At 48.0% G+C, this 22,400-nt stretch overlaps 1 protein-coding gene across 1 annotated transcript in view; it reads left to right on the top strand.

Moving 5' to 3' along the window:
* The first annotated feature begins 7,192 nt into the window (after window positions 1-7,192).
* Window positions 7,193-22,400, top strand: part of LOC310787271 (H-2 class II histocompatibility antigen, E-S beta chain-like) — a 32,638-nt gene continuing 17,430 nt past the window's right edge. Inside the window, exons 1-4 of the mRNA XM_083648645.1 lie at window positions 7,193-7,274; window positions 7,536-7,805; window positions 10,202-10,415; window positions 10,834-10,901. Of these exons, the coding sequence (XP_083504771.1) occupies window positions 7,220-7,274; window positions 7,536-7,805; window positions 10,202-10,415; window positions 10,834-10,901 (607 nt within the window). The 5' untranslated portion in view covers window positions 7,193-7,219. The remainder of the gene's footprint in view (window positions 7,275-7,535; window positions 7,806-10,201; window positions 10,416-10,833; window positions 10,902-22,400) is intronic.

A 22,400-nucleotide genomic window follows, 5' to 3' on the forward strand; every position in this document is an offset into this window, starting at 1 on the left:
AAAATTTGAGTCCCCCCCCCCCCCCCCCTTTTTTTTTAGCCATTTAGAGTAATATATCATTTTAAATAAATAAAAATGTTTTTTTTAACCTTTTTTAGCCATATTTAGAGGAATATCTCATTTTTAATTAACATTAGGATACTGTTGTGATGTAATTATTCAGTATTTTCTCCTTTTCTCACTCATTCAGAGCAAAGAGGGAGATATACAGTATAGCATGATGATAATGCTCTATATCTCCCTATTTGCTCTGAATACACCAGTTAACATGACACAGACTTAACATGATAGAAATATTATCAGCAAACTTAATGACTAGACTAATTATTCTGATCTGAATGGCATATATCAAGAAACATTGACTCCTCTCTTTGCTGTATAGTGGGAGGTGCATTTTTGAGTAGGCTATTAAAATAGCATGTCAAGTTCACATTTCTTTATTGCCAGATTAAACAATTGTATTGGTTGTTGGTTGGTTCAACACAACATGTGCGTGCATGCGCGCTTCTTCTTCTTCTCTAGCCTACAAGCATGTAACTTCCTTGATTGTTATTGTTGATAATTCTATTTAAATAGGCTACATTTTCATTTCCCGAAACATTCTTAAACAAGAAAGGAACATAGTGCACTGCAAAATATTTTTAATTACATTTGTAAAAAAAAAAAAAAAAAAAAAAAAAGATTATTTTTTCTTTTCTCTGAAATTATTACCGAAGTCCGGACCTCGGTGTCCTCATAGCTAGATACGGGCCTGGAATTACGTAAGGGTTAATGCACGACGAGGTGTCCATTATCACTTTTTAAGGGACGACGCAGAGGCGTGAACCGGTCCGAGGCGCCAGCCGAGGACCGGTTGCTTCCGCGAAGTCCCTTAAAAAGTGATAATCAGTAGCGGAGCGTACGCCAGGGCAGAGGGTGCGGCCGCCACGGGCCCACTCGTCAGGGTGGCCCATCAATTTTTTTTTTTTTTTTTTTTTTTTTTTTGCAGAGCAGGCCACCGGGCCCGGCTGGCAACCTGTGTTTTTATTTTTCTTCTTCAGAACAAGCTTGTCTGTAAAGTGGCTTCACTGTAGTCTTTCTTGGACATAATATTACTTGGCTCAATGAGTGACAAATTGTGTTTTCGGATATAGGGGCTATCAGCTATTTTACAGTTGTGACTTAAAATGACTTTATTTAATAAAGTCAGTGGTGTGAGTCTGAGAGGAATTCAATCAATAGACAATAACATTGGTGTGTTTAAAATGAGATATTCCACTAAATATGGCTAAAACCGATTCAAACATGCAAAAAAGGCACATTTTTCTTCGCGGCCTGGCAGGCCCGGTTCTACGGGGGTGCAAAAGCATGCATTGCACCCTTATTTTAACACTTTGAGTGCCACGGCCCTTGGGCAAAAGGTGCTGTACTGTGCCACATAGGCCGCAATGCATTTTAAAACAGTCATATAATTTCTTTAATAATTACTATGTAAACACTGAACACGCACAAATAACGATGAGACTCTCTTCTATCACCTGCAAAAAAAAGTTTATTGATCCCATTTTCCGTTCTTTAGTTATCAGCCAGAGAAGATAGCTTGATTTAACAAAAAAGAGCAGTTTTTTTTCAGAAGCTGAGATAATGGCCCTTTTGTGAAATTAAACATTTCAAACACATCACTGACTCTGAAGCTAATTTTCTGATGTAGTCACACCTCAAAAATAATTTCCTTCAATAAAACATTGAAGGCCAGGGAATTTTGTTTGGAAGAATAATATTTTTAGCTGCAAGCAGCAGCGCTGGCCCCTGCGTGCGCTGCTGGTTGCAGCTTCTTGCTGATCTTTTGCTGCTGGTGGGCATCGGATATTCTGGCTTGCGTTTGCCAACCCTGTCCTGCTGTCTGGGTCTGTCTGGGTCAGTGCTGAGTGCTGCTCTGCGTGCCCCACCTCCCCCCCTCCTCCCCCCCCCCCCCCCCCCCCCCCCCCCCCCCGTTGTGGGAGGAGTGTCTCTCTGCTCTGCTCGGCTCTGCTGTTTGCTCTGCGTGTGCTCAGCACTGAAAGTCCGCTAGATCCAGCTTTTTTACAGCCGCGTGTACCAGCTCCCATGCTTTCAGTTGAGAATAATAACAAATCCACGGCTGATCATGCGAATGGGTGTTGCAGCGGACACGGAGGCTGTTGCAGCGGACACCAAGGTGCTCAATTGTGATAGCAGATTGGCTGCTGCAGGGGCACAGCTAAACGTTATGCTTCAATGAAGCAGCTGCATACGGACGGATGCGATGCGATTTCCTTTTCCCCAATTACTTCTTCTGTGTGTTTTACTCCACGTTCTCTCATCTGGAGAGCGCTGTCGCCACCTAAGGGTTCTGTAAAATAGGTTAGACACATTCAATAGCTCTGATATTGTAAGAGGCGATGTAAGAAGCTGAGATGGACACCCCCCGTCAAAAAAACAATTTTGAGTTATTGACGCCATTTGGCGTCGCTGGCACTCTACGGTAAATTTCTAATGACGCCATATGGCGTCGCTGGCACTCAATGTGTTGTCTGCATGCTCAGTTGAAAAGTAAAAAAAAAAAAAAAAAAAAACTTTTTTATAAATGCTACAGCTGCACACTTACTGTTTAAACTTGAATTATAGTTGTTGTTTTTCTTTGTTCTTTGATGTGATTTTATGGCTTTTTGGCACCTATATAACCTTTTAAGGTTGAGATAATTGTATTATCATTATATGGTCCAAATATTTCAGTAAAGCACTTGAAACACTTGAAATATTCTTGCTTGGGTGGTATCATTCTACTTGAAATGATGGTCAAATGCATTATTTTTAGTAAAATAACATGTCAGATCGGCCGGGCATCTGCACCCCTTCCTATCTAGAGCCCTTTTCCCACATGCGCTTTGTACCGCAAAATGACCGGAACGTGGTCAAATGCCTGCATGTGGGAAAGGCGCCGTGCCGGTATAAGCGCGACCCCGTCGTCGCGGCCATTTCACCAGTTTTGACCCAGTCAGAAGAGCGGTATGCCGCGATAGACAGACAGGTGAGAAAGGGGTCCAGTCATTTTCCGCTATCAGTGGGCTGTGACTTCGCGGACCAGGTTGCACACAGTAGACAGTCCAACACCAAATACACAGCTGATTGTTCGATATTCCCCTGGTGTTGCGTACCACCAAAGGACTATTGCCAGTCGCAAACGCGCTTCCAGTGGTTTTCGCCACCGGGTGATCTTGCGTGCGGGTCGGACCAGACTCAGCACGTAGTCGAACGTACACCCGGGACATGCGAAAATGACGCTTCCATTCCACGTCGTCAAAATTGTTCAGAGCATCTTCCCAAAATAAATTCCCTCCTGGTCTCTCTCGCTTCCAGACGGCTCTAGTCTCACGCAGCAGCGCAGAGGTACACACTGTCATGATCTGTCCCCGGTTTAGTCTATCTTCATATTCTGCACGATGTTGAGCGGAGAAGACTGCGAACATGAATCTGTTTCTGTTCGCACGTATATCCCTTTCCATTTTCGCCTTAATTTGTCTGCGTCGCTGTCTACGTTTGAGGAAAAAGCGCGTCAGCAATATTATCAAAAGAGTGGACGCCGGCTCCATGTGTGTTTGTTGTTTTTTTCTGACTGGCCTCAGTGGCCTGCAGCACAGACCCCAGGCCACTCTCCTCCGCCCCCCGCCCCCCGCCCGCTCCGCCGCACCCCACCCCACCCCCCCAACATACCGGCTATTTGACGACTAGATTCTCACTTGCGAACGCTGAGGTGTGAAGGGAAATTCAGGGAAATGTCCGATATTGACTTACAGGTAATTTTCCGGTACGCATGTGGGAAAAGGGCTTAGGATGCACCCCTAGTCATCTTGTTCTGGAACTGGCTCTGCGGCCTGGCCTGGCCTTCAAAAAAAAAAAAAAAAAAAATTTTTTTTGGATGGGGCCCCCCTAAGAGCTTCGCCCCCTCTGGGCTGATAGGGTCGCTCCGCCCCTGGTGATAATGGACACCTCGAAGTGCATTAACCCGCTTATACCATGGTCACTTGCCAACAAAACAATCATTCAACATTCATTTATATTTTCATGTGTTTTGCAATCAAAATTTAGTTTTTATAACCTTGGAGATGATTTAAGAACCGCAGAGAAAATAGTCCCCTCGCTCAGACCGCAACATGGGACATGATGCTCATACGTGTTCAGAGGGCAGTTTTGTTACAGTCGGGATTCTGCTCGCCCCCGCTCAGCTTGCAGAGGCACGCGCGTCACCTTAATGGCTCAGAGCCGGCTTCTGTCAGGGGAGGGACATTTTCGAAACGAAAATCTAAATTGTAAATAAGAGTTAAGCTTGTATTATGCTCACCCTGCCGTGAAGGGCGCGGGGGTGGAGCGAGGGGCGGGCGCGTCAAATGACGTAAATTTGTTGGCCGTGGTTGGGCGTTACCTCCGTCTGGCGCTCGCCTTGTGCATGATTTTTTTTCTAACAGCGCGAGCAGCGCACGGCTTCTCTCCAAACATGTCCGCTTTCAAGCCACTGAGCCCTGAACACTGAGCTGTGTTTTCGCCACATTTCTTAACCCATGTGGTAGGCTATAAACTTTGATTTGCAACTGTTCGTTTTTAGTCATTTCACCAAGTAAATGTGTTGTGTTGAGAGCATTATTGAGAGAGATTAAAATCAGCACAGAGTAGGCTATCAGGGCTGAGAACTAAAACGGCTTTCAGTAAAAACAAGTTAGGTGATTCCTTCATGTGCTGATGTGGGGTCATTTGAGAGTGAAAGCGCACTCAGTACTGCACATAATAGCGTTTCATTGCGACTTTTCCACAGGCTGTTCTCACTATTGTACAGTAGCCTATACATGCTGATCACTTTCTGAGTATAATGGCATCTGCCCCAGCGCGAGGTCTGCACGGTGACTCAAGCTTCTGGCATACTCTTAGCGCACGCGCTGGAGGCGGGGCTCCGAGGAGGGCTCGCGCACTCTGCGCGGGCCAAAACAGAACATACTCAGTGCTCAGCTCGCTCCTCCAGGCAGTCTGAATGAAATTGAATGTAACGTTCCCAATTCTATGTATTAAATTCTAAAAAACGACCCTCAACATTTGGGAAGGCTAAGCCACACAACTAGTTTGTTATAATCGAACGCCATGCTTCAAAGGCAACTTTACGACGCTGAGGACTCAATCACAGCAGATATCCGCTTATAGCCTACCACGGAGATCTCACAGGCACAGGCAGCAAAACCCGACGCGCTGATAGAAAAATCTCCATGGACGCGACGCGCTGCGCTCAGGCCTCGCCCCCCGACACGCCCCGTGCGATGACGTCATAATCGCCGTGCGCCCTATGCGCTTGGCTGGGCGCGAAGAGTATGCCACAAGCTTCACGGAGACTCGCGGGGCCACACCCCCACGGAGCTTGGTCGAGTATAATTCAGCCTGGCTACAGATCTTGTTACCCTCTAGTTACATGCTTATTTGCGGGCTGTATTCTAAAGTGTTACCATCAATGTTTATCATCAGCACAGAGAGCCACCCTATTTCTATTAACATTAACCTACTGCCTGCCTGCCTGCCTATCTGTCTTGTAAGATCACTGTAGATCTGGGCTATGGATCTGTAATACAGTGGATACTGTAGATATTTGTAGATCCATAATAACTGGCTGTTGAGATAGATATTTTGTCAGAGGTCAGATAGATTATAGATAGCCTATAACTTTATGATAAGTATCACAGGGTGGATGTATATGATGCTAGATAGATAGATAGATAGATAGATAGATAGATAGATAGATAGATAGATAGATAGATAGATAGATAGATAGATAGATAGATAGATTTTTATTTCTGTGTCATGATGCACCATATTCAAGGTGCCCAGCCCGTCTGGGCTTACAAGACACAAATCATTCAAGTTCAGCAATACAAACAAATCAACAAACAAGCTACAAAACACTCAAACATAAACAAGACAGAGTTATATATTCAGATGAACAGCTTCTCCATTCTGAGTTTCCAAGCCCTCCCAATAAACCTGGCCAAACTGAAGACTTCATCTCTGAACAACCATTCCAACTTCGCATCATCTCCTGACCAAAATAGTTCCGGTTTCTTATTTTGCATTAACTGAAATAGAGACAATCTTGGTTCCTCATATAGCGTACAATGAAACAAAAAATTAAATTCATCTTCCACAACACCTAATTCACATAGTACAGTACAAAGTCTCTCCTCCTCAGCAATAGAATTGAACCTGCCAACCTCAATAGCCAAAGGGAGGGTACCCATCTCAACTGGGCACATAAAGATATTCTGGATCTATCCAGGGGTAAAATAACATAGGGTTCTGGAGTGAACATATTTTTAATTTGAACATGTTCTAAGTTTTGGTTTGAGCCAGATGTCATTGGCCCATTTTTCTTTATAATCAAGAAATAGCCTATGTTTAATATAACGAACACTACAACGTAAACTGTTTCTGAAAATAAATTGCTGGTTAGCTTCCCTGAACACATCATTGATATCATTACACCATGGATAGTTATGTGCTTTAACCCAGTTAAACACTTGTTTTGCAACTCTACTCTCTGGCATATTAGATAGACGGTTCCACAATCTCAACATTTCACCTTTTTGTTTGATCAAACAACCCATATCCCCTTGAAACAATCTCAACATTTCACCTTTTTGTTTGATCAACCAACCCATATCCCCTTGAAAAGCCAACACAGGTGTAAATTTATGTACGCCCAGAAAACATCGGATTGCATGGTTTTGGATGGCATTCACCTTAGAAAATTCCTTTCTTCCCCAAACTCCAGCTGCAGAAAACAAAACTGGTGACACACATGCATCATAAAGCTTTGAAAATGTAGCATAACCAAGATTTTTACAAGTTTTCACTTTACTGAACCCAGGGCTCTATACCAGCAGTGTCGGCCCACTGACGCCCTCTTCAAACGTAGAAAATTTATCAAAAGTAAAACCCAGATATTTATATGAACTGGTATATGCCAATGACATAGCTCCAACATGAAAATCAAAAATGCTTCTCCTTGTACCTGATTTCCGGAAATGTACAATTTGATGCTTTCTGGGTCTGCCAGCAGCCTTTAGGCTGGACTGTCTGCCTGGCAACAGGTGATGCAGGTCATGTGACCAGTGTGTGGCTCCTACATTGGTTTTTGTAGCAGGACTCAGTTTGAGTGTGTCAGACTTCGTGAACTCAGCAGAGGAACATGGCTTCATCTGTTCTGCTCTTCTCCCTCTTCTTCATCAGTCTGTATGGAGCAGGTAGGATCAATACATCAATACCTAATCAATAATTAGCTGATAGGTAATACTGTTTAGTTTGAATGGAAATTAATCATATTAATAATTATATGGTAATTCGTGTTTTTACTGCTTAAATTCAGTTTAAATTAATTTTTATTTTCATACGTAGGCTATAGCCTACAGTCTGTGTGCTGTCATCCCGTTTCCTTCTATGAAATACATTATATTTATATCTGTGAAACTTAACAGATTGATTTTGTTTTTGTCTTTGATCTCCAGATGGATTTGAGCATTATATTATGCAAAGTTGTGTGTTCAACTCCACTGAGCTGAATGACATAGAGTTCATAGCATCTTACCATTACAACATGGTCGAGAACCTCAGGTTCAGCAGCAGGGAGGGGAAATGGGTTGGCTACACTGAGATTGGTTTGAAGAACGCAGAGAGATTAAACAAAGCTTCATCCCTGCCGTTCTGGAAGGCTCGGCAGGAGGTCTACTGCAAAAACCACGTTGACGCCTGGTACCCCCGCATGCTGACTAAGACAGGTGAGCTGCTGTTCTCTACATCAACACCATGAAATAAACCTCAATATAAACACATCTCTGATTAAAATAATGATGACAGAACTGTCTTTGAATTTAATTTCAACGCTTAGGCCTACCAAAATAACTTTATTCAAGTTCGCTTTTAGTAGCTATAATCCTAAAATAAAAATAAGATATGGTTTCAGTTTACTTTTTGTAGGCTACTTATCAAAGATATAGCCTATCAGAGATAAAATGATATATGACACTAATTTGCCTGTAGTGAAACGCAAAACAGTCAGGCCACTCACTGAACCCACTCACTGAACAGCAGGCCAGGCGCCGCCTACTGGTTTACTAGTGGTTTTATTACTTTATTCAGGGTTAAAGTGGGTGCATCTCATTGTAAAATTGGACTCGGCCCAAATTGGGCTTCAATCGGCCCAAATTGGGCTTCAAACGGCCCAAATCTGGCTTCAACCGGCCCAAATCTGGCTTCAACTGGCCCAAATCTGGCTTCAAACGACCCAAATCGGGCTTCAAACGGCCCAAATCTGGCTTCAAACAGCCCAAATCTGGCTTCAAACGGCCCAAATTGGGCTTTAAACGGCCCAAATTGGGCTTCAAACAGCCCAAATTTTTCGACGCCGCCCTTCGGACGCCGGCACGCACGTCGGCCCGTATCGGCTTGGCCTGCTTGCTATCTAATGCCCGGCCTGAATTATGATCCCAGTCCGACCCTGCTTGCATGTACAGTTTAACAATCGCTTGTTTGCTGACATGTACAGTAATTCTAACAATTGTTTGTTTGCCACATGTAATGTAATGTGAGATACACTAGTATCGTTCATAATTAATGATTTTGCAGTCTTTCGTTTGACAGTTATTGAAAGTTTTGCGGGGGGGGGGGGGGGGGGCATCACAAAACAATTGCGCTTAGGGCACCCAAATGGCCAGCAGCGGCCCTGGGTAGGCTATCACTGTCCCTGATTCCTGAGGGTAAATTGAGTAATGCTGCAGAGAAGAGGAGATATACAGATATATAACAGTATAATCCTAATGTTAATTTAAAATGAAATATTCCTCTAAATATGGCTAAAAGTCCGAAAAACGTCAAATTTTCTTCGTCCCTTCCTCACAGCACCCCCTACTTAAAAGTAGGCTACTTCCAGCGCGGCTGCACACACACACACACACACACGCACGCACGCACACACGCACGCACGCACACACACACACACACACACACACACACACACACACACACACACACACAGCGCAACAGCCGATTCAACATTCCTTTACTTAGGCTATCGTTTCCAGAGTCCGTCAAGTAGCCGGTCCTCGTCATCTCGACACACAACACAACACAACACAACACAACACAACATACAACACAACACAACACAACACAACACAACACAACACAACACAACACAACAGGGGCTCAACGAGATCCACAAGCCTCTGAAGACAAGAGAATGAATTCAGTTGGAAATAGATTTTAGTATTTACTGAATTGATTATGAATTAAGTTTATTTGCATACAGTCTCTAGATGAACTAGGCTACTTCTATGTGTGTTTGCTGTCAACCTGTTTCCTTCTAGGACATATTTATTGATCTATCGATATTGATCAGTCAAATAATTCCATGTAAAAATATTATTCAGCAGATTAGTGATAAAGCCTATTTTTATACGTTTCTCAGTAGGCTAGCCTATGTCTAGGCTATATGAAACATGACTTCACTTTAAAGAGAAACTTAAACTATCATTACAGGAAAATTACTATGAAAATGAATATCGTTTCTCATTAAAGTTTGATGTCCATAAACTCTGAACCAGACTGAGCTCGGGACGCCATCTTGTGGCAAGAAACTAATACTGCATTGATGTGTTTATGTGAGTGGCATGCACCATTTATGGTGCCCATAGGGCTTACAAGACAGGGTGGTCACATGACAAATCATAATATATAGTTCTACAAATGCAAAAGGACATTTCAACTAAAATATTTCCATAACAGAAATGTCCAATTGTATCAGATACAATGTTCTCTGCCTTAGTTGGATTTTCTATAAATCCTAGAGTTTATTATAGTTAACCATTGAATCATATAATTTATTATATAGTATTAACCATTGAATCTTAAAGTGTATTATATTAACCTTTTGAATCATAGTTTATTATATTAACCATTGGATCATAGAGTTTACTATATTAACAAATGAATCATAGAGATTTGAAAATGTTGAGAAACCAGGTCAGGACACAGTCTCAGGTCATCACAGATCCACTTCCTGCTGACTCTGCCAGGTCTTTTCTTCCTTCTGCAAAGTTCATGTTTTCAAACCAAGATATTTTCCAGCAACTTCCCCTCCTGCAACTACTTACTTACTGTAACACTGTGCCTACAGTTGAACCCTATGTGAGGCTGACCTCAGTGGCTCCCTCTGGTCGGAAGCACACAGCCATGCTGGTGTGCAGCATCTACAACTTCTACCCAAAACAACTCCGTGTGACCTGGCTGAGAAATGACCATGAAGTCACCTCTGATGTCTCTTCCACTGATGAAATGGAGGACGGGGACTGGTACTACCAGTTCCACTCCCACCTGGAGTACACACCCAGGTGAGTCCAGATCTACTAGAGTACACACCCAGGTGAGTCCAGATCTACTAGAGTACACACCCAGGTGAGTCCAGATCTACTAGAGTACACACCCATGTGAGTCCAGAGTATACACCCAGGTGAGTCCAGATCTACCAGAGTACACACCCAGGTGAGTCCAGATCCACTGGAGTACACACCCAGGTGAGTCCAGATCCACCAGGAGTACACACCCACGTGAGTCCAGATCTACTAGAGTACACACCCAGGTGAGTCCAGATCCACCTGACGTACACACCCAGGTGAGTCTAGGTCAGTCCAGTCCTAAATGTGACACTAAACCAACAGGTGTGTGTGTGTGTGTGTGTGTGTGTGTGTGTGTGTGTGTGTGTGTGTGTGTGTGTGTGTGTGTGTGTGTGCATGTGTGTGTGTTGAACAGGTCTGGAGAGAAGATTTCCTGCATGGTGGAGCATGCCAGCCTGATGGAGCCTGTGATCCACGACTGGGGTAACTACCTGGCTGTCTCTCTGTCTGTCTGCCTGCCTGTCTCTCTGTCTGTCTGTCTGCCTGTCTGTCTGTCTGTCTGTCTGCCTGTCTGCCTGTCTGTCTGTCTGTCTGTCTGTCTGTCTCTCTACCTGTCTGTCTGCCTCAACTCAACCAACACTGTTTCATTATCCTTCTTTTGTCGATTTCAGTCTTTGTACATTCATTATTTTTCCTCCTTTGATATTCTTCTTTAGTTCCTCCATACTCACACTCACTGGCCCCGTGATCACTCCTTTACATCCACCACCACTCTGAGCACCACCCTCCCTGTACTCACCACCTTATGCTTTCCTATATCTTTTAGCTTGAGTGTTATATCTACTTGTCCTATGTCCACACATCTCACCAACAAGTTTCCATCACTAAGGACCTTCACATACATCAGGGGTGGCCAAACTGCGGCCCGCTGCCCGTTTTTAAGTGGCCCGCTATGAATTTAGCAAAAAATAAATAATAAAGAAGTAGCTAAAAACATTTTTCAGTTTTTCTGTTTTAAAGTTAAAAAACCATTGAAAATGGGTTATACTTGAGTACCCTGATCTGGGGTCGGATTCACAAAACCTTCTTAAGAAAAAAAATCTTCTCAAGTGCCATTTTTTTCTTCACTTTAGTCTTAAGAAAAAAGATAAGAAAAATGGCTATTCTCAAAAACAGTTCTTATGTATTTTCTTAACTTTCTTAATATGTTTCTTCCTAAGAAAATACTTAGGAAGAAAAGGTATTCTTGAAATGAAAGTTCTCAAATTTGTTCTTGATTTTTTTCTTAACTTTAAGACAGTCCTTCCCCTGTCTTAAAATTCCTACGGTGAAAAGTTGAGCCTCTAATATCATATTTAAACACATTTTAGACAAGTAGGTTCTAGTTCAAAGTCTACACAGGTTCCCCTACACCTAACATTAAGATGAACATGTATTGTACATCTTTATTTGGTGTTGGGTCACTCTGCCTGTTGTATTTGTTTTATGTAAACTTGGGCTAAAACATTGTGCATGTTGTTTACAATAGTCAGAAATGCATTTATGTAGCATTTACTATTGATCTGTTTAAGCCATAGACTGTATAAGCACTCATTTGGAACCCTATCTAAAAGCGGCCACTAGGCGGCAGTATTTCTTAAATTAACGTCAGAATACCTACATGTTCAGTAGAAGAAGAATAAAACCAACGAAGAAGAGCAACGTTAAGATGAGACGGCAAGCCTGTCACTGCTGTAATGACTGAGAACATTCAGTAAAGACCAACCATTTAAGTTTTAGAATCGTTTTCGTTTGTTTATTTATGTTGTAGAAGTTGTAGTTACTGCTGAGAAATAGAATACTGCCTATCTAGCTAATTGTCTTTGCTAGTGTAACCTGGTGGAATTTGAATGACACAGGACACAAAACGTAAGTTACGGAGGTAACTATGGTTCTGTGAATTCCTGGATGACTGCCAGTGGCAGTTTAACTGTGAATAATGATCTCGCGCTCCGCGACAGACGAGTGTTTTTATACCAACGTAGTCACGTACGTGACGTGGGGCACCTGCGTGTCTATAAAGGTGCGCCATGACCCACCATACGTCATCTCAGAATCTTCTCGCACCGAAGGTTCAGAGTGACCGGCATGACTGGCAGTCATCCAGGAATTCACAGAACCATAGTTACCTCCGTAACTTACGTTCTGTTTCATTCCTTACTGACTGCCAGTGGCAGTTTAACTGTGGATGACTTATACCTGCGGCGTCACGAGGAACCGACTCACCTACTGGTCCATCTCCGCCAATGGCAGGACTGCCGCCGCCAGCGTGGACCCTGAGGCCACGTTGATGCGGTAGAATCTGGAGAATGTGCAGGGTGCTGTCCATGAAGCCGCCGCACAGATCTCCGCCAGGGACACTCCCCTGATCGCCGCCCAGGACGTGGCCACACTCCTGGTCGAATGACACACAATGTTAGAGGGCGCAGGCTTCCCTGCAACGTCATAGCCTTGCTTAATTGCATCCACAATCCAGTGGGACAGCCTCTGTTTGGACAGAGCCTGTCCCCTGTTTTTCCCGCCGTAGCAGACAAAAAGCTGCTCTGAGCGTCTGATGGTCTGCGTCGCCTCGATATACAGTCGTACCGCCCAGACGGGACATAGCGAAGTGTCGCTCTCCCCTGGCTGAGATCCAGCCGGGGAAGGATGGTACGCCTCCAGCTCTATGGCCTGGTTAATGTGTGTCGGGGACAATACCTTGGGCAGGAACGCCACATTCGGCCATAGAGTCACCCCCGAGCCATCCGCCTTCCACCGAAGGCATGTCAGGCTAATGGACAGAGCGTGGAGCTCCCCCACCCGCTTGGCCGTCGTCACTGCCAGCAGAAAAGCCGTTTTTATTGACACTGTCCTTAAGGCCATCCCCGCCATGGGCTCAAAGGGTGGCCCGCTCAGGGCCCGCAGGACCAGCGGCAGGTCCCATGCTGCCGCCCGGTGTTCTCTGGGGGGCCGCAGCCTCCTGGCACCCCGCAGGAACTGCGTCACCCAATACTGCCGCCCCACTGGCACGCCCTCCACATAGGCGTGACTGAGGGAGATGGCTGCCACATACACCTTCAAGGTCGCGGCCACCCGGCCTGCGTCAAACAGCTCCTGCAAATACCGCAGGATCTCCTGTACAGGGCAGGAGACCGGGTCCAATGCCCCGTCCCTGCACCACGAGGAGAATGCAGCATAACAGTTGCCATATACCGCCCTGGTGGAAGGGGCCCTCGCATTACGCAACGTCTCGCATACCGAGGGTCCGAGGCCCGTCAGGAGCACCCGGTCCCCTTCAACGGCCACACCCAGAGCTGCAGGTGGGCCGGACACGGATGCCAAACCTCCCCGTCCAGCTGGGACAGGAGGTCCACCCTCGCCGGGAGCTGCCATGGTTCCCCGTCCAACAGCCCGAGGAGTGCCGGGAACCACAGCCTGGCTGGCCACTTGGGGGCCACCAGGAGAACCCTGTGACCCGACGCCCTCACCCTGTGAAGCGTGAGCCCTATCAGGGGGATCGGAGGGAACGCATACAGCAGACCGCTCGGCCAAGCGTTGGCGAGAGCGTCTATCCCCAGTGGGGCGCTGGTCTCCGCTAGGGAGAACCACCGCGGACAGTGAGTTGTGGATTCTGAGGCGAACAGATCCACCCCGGCCTCTCCGTAGCGATCCCACACCAGCTGCACCACCTGAGGGTGCAACCTCTCGCTCTCAGGGAGGCCAATCGCGGATGGGCCCAGATCCACAGGCTCTGGGCTTCCCTCAAGGAGGCCAGAGACCTGGTCCCCCCGTACCGGTTGACGTGGAATACCGCCGAGGTGTTGTCCGTGCGCACCAGCACATGCTTGCCCCTGAGAGAAGGCAAGAAGTGCTTCAGCGCCAAGCCAATCGTCCGCAGTTCGAGGACATTGATGTGCTGCCCCCTCCACCGAGGGCACCCCACCCCCTGGACCGACCTCCTTTGCCATACCGCCCCCCAACCCTGGGGCGAGGCATCCGTTGTCACGACCTCCCGCCGCGCTGGGACTGAGCCAAGAGGCACCTCGTGCAGCAGGAACGTGCTGTCCCGCCAGCGGCGGAGATGGACCAGAGGTTCGTGTGTGACCCTGACTTTGACCCACCTGTGCAGTCGAGGATCCATATGGAGGCTGCTGAACCATATCTGTAGCGGGCGCAGATGCAGCAGCCCCAGGGGCGTGATCGCTGCGGCCGCCGTCAGCATCCCCAGCATCCTGAGCCACGTCCGGACCGTCACGCTTGCGCCTAGGACGAAATACTGGAGCAGGCCCTGAATCCTCTCCACGCGTTCCCCCGTTGGACGCGCCCGCATTGCCACTGAATCTAGTGCTAACCCGATGAAGGTGGTCTGTTGGGAGGGGCGCAGCGAGCTTTTCTCCCAATTGACGGACATGCCCAGTGCCTCGATATGGGCAAGGACTCTGGCTGTTGCGCGCTCCGCCTCCTGGCGGGAGGGGGCGCTGATCAGCCAGTCGTCGAGATACGGTAGGACCTTCAACCCTGCTAGGCAGAGTGCCGTCAAGGCCGCCCTCATGCATCTTGTAAAAATGCGAGGGGCCAGGGACAGGCCGAATGGCAGGACGGCGAACTGGTATGCCCGGCCTTGAAAGGCAAAGCGGAGGAACTTCCGATGCCCCGGGAGGATGGGGACATGGAAGTACGCATCCTTTAGGTCTATGGAGGTGAACCACTCTCCGGGAGTAATGGCCTGGAGGACGTCTGCCGTCCGCAGCATCCGGAACGGGAGGACCTTCATGTGTACGTTCAGCCCCCTTAGGTCTAGGATGGGCCTGAGCGACCCGTCCTTTTTTGGTATCAGGAAATAATTGGAGTAGAACCCATCGCTCTGTGTACGTGGGTTCAATGGTGTGATAGCCCCTTTGTCCAGGAGTTTGACTATCTCCTGTGACAAAGCTTGCACCCTCGCGGGGTCCGTGACGAAGGTCATCCTGACCCCGGAAGGTGGTGGGGGCCGGCGGTGGAACTGCAGCCTGTAGCCTTTGGACATGGTGTCCAGGACCCATGGGTCCTGTGAATGGGCCGCCCAATAGGCCAGGTGCTGATGTGTGAATCTGCCCACCGCCGGCCCCGACCTCTCAGGCCATGCCTGGAGGACCTCCCGCGGCTCTGGGGGGGCGCCGGTCGTAGCCGCGCCCACGCCCACGCCCCCGGGGTGGAGGGCGCACCCCCCTGGGCTGACGCCCACTGCCAGTCGCCTCCTGGGCACGCCCTCTTGCCTGCCCAGGCGAGTCCCAGTATCGCGAGCGCCGTGGCTCCCGCCTCTCGCTCCGTCTCCCCGAGACGTAGGCCGAGGCCGCCCCTGCGCCTCTGCTGCGCCGACCCGAGGCCTCTGAGGCCTGGTTCGACTGCTTTCTCCGTTCCAGGGCCCTTTCTGCCTCTGGCCCGAACAGCTGACCGGGCACCACCGGGAGCGTCCTCAACGTCCGCCTGCAGTCATCAGACATAGGCGCCTGCGCGAGCCACACCTGCCGACGTGCCACGACCAAGGTGGACATCACACGGCCCAGCTCCCTCGACATGAACCCGAAGGCCTGCAGGGCCGCCTCATGTGTGTGTCCCAACTCTGACCCCTGATGCGTCGCCTGCATCATCTGGGGCTGGGCGAGGAGGAGCACGGAGAGGGAGTTGCCCATCCGAGCCACCCGAGCAGCCGCCTCATATGCCTTCACCAGCAGGTCATCTGTGACCCGGCATTGTGCGCTAGGACACTTGGCCTTGTCCCTCAGCGCGGCGTCCGGCGAGAGGACCAGCAACGCTATACAATGGTCCACCGGGGGCATGCGGGCCAGGCCGTGTACCGCTGCATCCCGCATGGAGGCCAGAGTCCTGCCATCCTTCGCATGGCGCCCCCACGTCTCCGTGTCTGCCCAGCAGCTCTTTAGTGCCTCCAGAAAGGCGGGAGAGGGCGGGACCTCAAAGGGCGGCTCCGACGGAGCCCGCCTAAAGAGTGGGTTGCTCGGCTGAACCGCCGGCACGTCGTCCAGGCCGACCCTAGCCAGGGCTGCCCGCAGTATTACCTGGAGCGGCTGGACACCGTGCTCGGTGATAGGAAGTCTCTGAGCCGTCCCTGGCCTCCGTGCTTCCCCGTCTGCCCGCCAAGACTGACCGCTCCGGGGAATGATCCTCCCCGGGCTCCTCATATTCGTCCTCGCGGTCCTCTCCGCGGTCCTGGAACATGGTGTTTGACGCCGCCATTGACAGCGCGTCTTCCCTGGCCGCGCCTGCCCAGGAACCTGGGTGCGCAGGCGGCACCATCAGAGCCTTGAGTTGCTCCAACTCAGCTCGCAAGGCCTCCATGTCCTGGCGAGAGGAGGTCTCCTTCCTCGCCTTCTTCCGCGGCTTCACCTGCGTCCTGCTCTTGCGCTCCTTAGCAGCAGCAGCGGACCTAGTGCAGACCCCCGATGGTGGGAGGGTCTCCTCCGCCAAGGCCGGTAGGACCCTCTCCACGCCGCAGTCCTCCCCCTCGCGCTCCTCCTGGCGCCGCTCACGGGGAGACTGCCTCGGGCTGCTGCCCACGGGTGGGCGGTGACCAAACAACCAGCCTTCCACCTCGCGCAACCGCTCCTCCCTTACGCGGAGGGGCAGGATGCCACAATTAATACAGGGGTCAGACAGGGCCTCCCGGAGGTGACCCACCCCGAGGCAGCTGGGGCACATCTCATGGCCATCCTCCACGTGCAGCTCCACGCCACAGGAGGAACAGGCCAGCATCGTCCACGAGCACAGGGGGTCAAGCCCGTAACTTGGAGCGGGACCTGGGACACAGTCCAGGACACGTCCGCACTGTTGTGATGAGGGCCGGGCTGGGAGATCGGAGCGGGACCTGGGACACAGTCCAGGACACGTCCGCAATGCAGCGACGAGGGCCAGGCTGGGAGATCGGAGCGGGCCCTGGGACACAATCCAGGACACGTCCGCGCCCAACAAGCTAACTTCACGATATAATATAATACAGTATGATATAATACAATATTATATATAATACTCTACAATTATACAATCTAATTGTACAAAAGGCTATAGGCTATAGCTTAGAATATCGTAATATAATATAGTATAGTATAATATAGTATTTAGTATAATCCAATATTATCTATAATAATATCTACCCAATTATGCAATATAATTGCTACCACAATAGGCAATATACAATCCCGACCAGGCAACCTAGACGGGGGTAGCGTCACACGCACCCCCACGGCTAGGGCCGGCCGCCTAGGCCGGAGATAGCCCTGCTAACGGAGCTACCTCTCGGCAAGGGGAGAGGTGGTAGGCAGCCACCCACAGGCTTAGAGGACAACCCCGTTGCACTCTGACTCAAGTCCCAGGCTGAGCGGAATGGCTGACTAACACACCTTCAGGCCGTGTACCTACCTCTCCTTTGTCTGTCTCTGATCACAAGTGGAGAATCCGAATGACGGAGCTCCGGAGCCGCATACCTGTCGAAGCACGCCAGGTTGCGAGAAGATCAAAGATGACGTATGGTGGGTCACGGCGCACCTTTATAGACACGCAGGTGCCCCACGTCACGTACGTGACTACGTTGGTATAAAAACACTCGTCTGTCGCGGAGCGCGAGATCATTATTCACAGTTAAACTACCACTGGCAGTCAGGAAGGAATGAAACAGAACTATAATTGGGGATCTTTATTATCTGACTACTTCCAAAGTAGGATAGTAGTATTAAAGTATTTTGGAGTTTGGAGATTTTGCTTTGACAATGATTTTCTTACAACAAAACATTCACTTCTGTTGCTCACTGATCTATAGAACGAGATCACTAGTGCAGCTTCACTATAGAAATCACAGTATAAACTGTAGACAGTAGACGATGCACTTTCAGTGCCTTCTCTAGTGCAATAAAACCACTGTTTCAGTGTGAGAGACAAAATAAAATAAAACAAAGCAAAAACAACTGTAGTGGTAGCTCTTCTGTTAAAACAAAACCAAAGAAAACACACAAAACCACAGTCAGACCCTATACAGCATTGCACATGAATTAATGAGTAAACCCACATTAAAAGCTAACAGTATGTCAACATACCAATGAACATGTAGTTTATCTCAAAATACTCACTAGGTGGTATCTTTGTGCTAACTCGGGGCACGTGTCGGTGGTCACAAGCCACCAACCCCAAACAGCACAGCACTATACAATGAAAATAAACATCCTCAGCACAATTCACAAAGTACAAGTTTCATTAGGAATGCTAACAAAATACATCGTTGTAAAGTGAACTTACAGTGCGTCCAGAGCGCTATCAACGTGAGTGTTCCCTGAGGACTCGGCACGGCAGGATAATATCTGTAAACATCGGACCCACGAAATTACCATCGGCAGCAAACAATACATTCTGATCTTCCATACAACCTTATTTATGTACATCGTTAGATAGTTTTGTACAGAAGTGGCAAATTAATTAGTTTACCCCGTAGACAAAGATGAACGTCCAAAAAGACAGGTGAGTCTCTTAGCTTGCAAACGGGAAGAGAAACGGCATCCTACTTCCTCCTTCCTGTTGCGAGCTAGTTACAGGTCATGAAGGAATACTCAGTAGCTCAGTGCCCTCTAGTGGCTTTAGTGGGATCGCCCACTAGGCCATACTCCCCTGCTTTTTAGTCACCGTCCGCGGTGACTTAGTTCTTTACTTTCACATCATTCACTGCTTCCCTGAAGAATACAGCACCCATACTAGTTAGCAGCTGGGACAACATCTCAGGACTAAGTGAAATGGCATTACATGTTGACCTTGGGTCATGGTGGGGATTCGAGTGGACCCCCGCGTTTGTTCTCAAAGTCCTACGTGGCGCAGGTACAGGCACATCGACCCCGGTCTCCCTATCAGCGCTGCTCCTGGCAGCAGGAACTGGTGCCTCCACCCCTGCTTCACTATCAGAAGGTTCCACGTCTACTGGTTCAGAACCATCCCCAGATTCAGTGTCGTCTCCCTCCTGATCATCGGTGGTCTCCGCCCTCTCTCTATCTATCCCCTGATACAGAGTCGGGTAAGGGTCTTCTTGCAGGACTACGTACTCAGGATCGGTCTCTACTGGGATACACTCAGGTGGAGTATCGACTGATGGAGGTGTCATTATAGGGGCAGTAACCCTTCCCTTCCTGGGCACAGGAATAGGACCCAAACATGGCCTAAGATCAACCCTATGGACCCGCTTGACTGGACCCCCCTCCACAGGCTCTACAGTATGAGTGGTACCTTGGACCTCTATCACCCTATGAACTGTGGGGCCCCAAGCATCTTGGATTTTATTCCTGCCTGAAGGTCTGTAGCGAAGATACACCAACTGTCCTACCTCGACTGGGGGACAATACACTTTGTGTCTGTCAAACTCGACCCGCTCTGCCGCCTTCTGCTCAGAGTACCTCTTTGCTCTAGCATGTGCTTTGTCAAGACGCCCTCTATGCACTACTAGCCAGTCAAGCTTTTTGTCGTGCACCTGCTCTCGCCCTAACAGCGCATCTACAGGGAGGTGTGGATGAACCCCAAAAAGTAGATAGTATGGTGTGTAACCTGTAGTTGCATGAGGCGTGACGTTGTAGGCATGAACTAACTCAATTTTCTTCGGCATCTATATGCTCCCTCTTGGTCTCATTAGCCGCAGACATAACATCAGCTTCCATTTTTATGCTGATGATACCCAGATATATTTAAATTTTGACCCTGGAAACCCTTCTTTTAACACAAATCTTCTTAACTGTCTGCATGACATCCACATGTGGATGGCACAAAACTTCTTGCAGCTAAACGCAGATAAGACAGAGGTTTTAATCATAGGGCAAGACGGCACAAACAGCGACATTTTTAACAGTCTTGGTCCTCTCTCAAAGTCAATTACCCCCCAATGTAGAAACCTCGGTGTCATTTTCGATCAGAACCTCAACCTAGACAAACACGTAAACTCAATGGTTAAATCCTGCTTCTATCACCTCAGAAATATATCAAAAATCAGTTCATTTCTCTCTCGCAATAACCTGGAAACTGTCATTCATGCCTTCATAACCAGCTGACTGGACTACTGTAACTCCCTGCTCTCTGGCATCAGCAAAAAATCCCTCTCCCGCCTTCAGCTCATTCAAAACTCTGCAGCCAGAATTTTAACCCGGACCAGGAAACACGACCACATTTCACCAGTCCTGGCTTCCCTACACTGGCTACCTGTGGCTTTTAGAATTGATTTTAAGATTTTATTGATTGCTTTTAAAGCCCAGAGGGGCCTTGCCCCTAGCTATCTATCTGAGCTTTTAATGCCCTATGCCCCCTCTCGCTCCCTGAGATCAGCTGTTGCGCCTGTTCTTATTGTTCCGAGGACTAGGCTAATTCATAAAGGGGACAGAGCTTTTGCAGCCAGGGCTCCAAGACTCTGGAACGACCTACCTGAGGAGATCAGGGCTGCTAACTCTGTCGCATCTTTTAAAACACTATTAAAAACCCACCTTTTTAAATCTGCCTTCCAGGGATTTTAGGGATTTTTTGCGTCTTTTTAGCTACTGTTCTTACTGTATTTTATTTTGGCTTTTAAGATTTCCATTGCTGTGTCGTTTTTAGGGCTTGTTTTTCTTTCTGGGCTTTTAATTTTTAATTTTAATTGTAATCTTTGTTTTATTCATCGTGCATTTTAAAACGGTGTCTGCTTTTATTGTAAAGCACTTTGTAACTGTGTTTTGAAAAGTGCTATATAAATAAAGTTTATTATTATTATTATTAACTCTGCTAAGTGTTCAGGCCACCGGCGCTTCCTCTCTGGGGGCAAAGTACGTAAGAGGTCATGAAGCGATCTATTGTATCTTTCACATTGTGCATTCCCCTGGGGATGATGAGGCGTGGTGTGGGTTTTCTTTACACCATACAGCTTGCATAACTCCGCAATCACCTCGCTCTCAAAATTTCTGCCCTGATCTGAATGGAGCCTCTCGGGCACACCATATTTCATAAACCATTCCCGGAGAAGAATCTTGGCAGTAGTTTCGGCTTTTTGATCACGAGAGGGGAATGCCTGTGTGAACTTTGTGAACACATCTGTCACCACTAAGACATTCTCTCTGCCGTCTGAGGCAGGTTCTAAGATGGTGAAATCTACGGCAACTACCTCCAGGGGGCGCGTGGCTAGAAATGGCTTCATGGGGGCATGTATCTTAGGCTGTGGCATTTTGGTAAGGACGCACCTCTGACATTTCTTAACCCACTGCTCTACATCGTCATACATCCCAACCCAGAAGCACCTCTGTCTGAGAAGATTCTGTGTTCTTTCTATCCCTTGATGGCCCATTCCATCGTGCACACTCTCCAGGACTAGTTCTTTCAAACAGGTAGGTAACAGGAGTTGGTTACATTCTCCCGTGTGTACATCATCAATTACTCGATGAAGTAAACCATCAATATCCTTGATCCGGTACCACTGTCTGAGTAAAGACACTACAGGCTTGGCTAACCCTGTTCTCTCCCCATGGTTGGGCTTCTGTTTGCGGTCCCAGAACTGTCTGAAGGCACTGAGTGTGGGATCCATACTTTGGAACTGGATCAACTCCTCTCTAGAATACCCAGGCAAGGTGGGGGTGTTACCCTCACCATCACTCTCATCAGCACCCTGCTCGGCCTCTGAGGCACGGACCTGCCTAACACTACAACACTTTATCCCTGCACTTCCTAAGTCTGGGCCTAGCGCTGTTCCCTTCCTGACATTGCAGATTGCTATGCAGCCATCATACTCTAGGTCAGGGGTGCCCAATACGTCGATCGTGATGTAGTGTGGTAGATCGCATGGCATTGAGGGGGGGATTTTTTTTTTTTTTTTTTTTACATAGTGCCGTAGTGAGGATGGATGATAGGCTAATAGGCCCATTTGCCACTTGATTGACGTACAGGTAGCCAGTCAGATCTCATCTATACTGTGCATGCAAAAGTTAG

This window comes from Poromitra crassiceps, assembly GCF_964638095.1.
Source record: "Poromitra crassiceps genome assembly, chromosome: 13".
NCBI lineage: Eukaryota > Metazoa > Chordata > Actinopteri > Beryciformes > Melamphaidae > Poromitra > Poromitra crassiceps.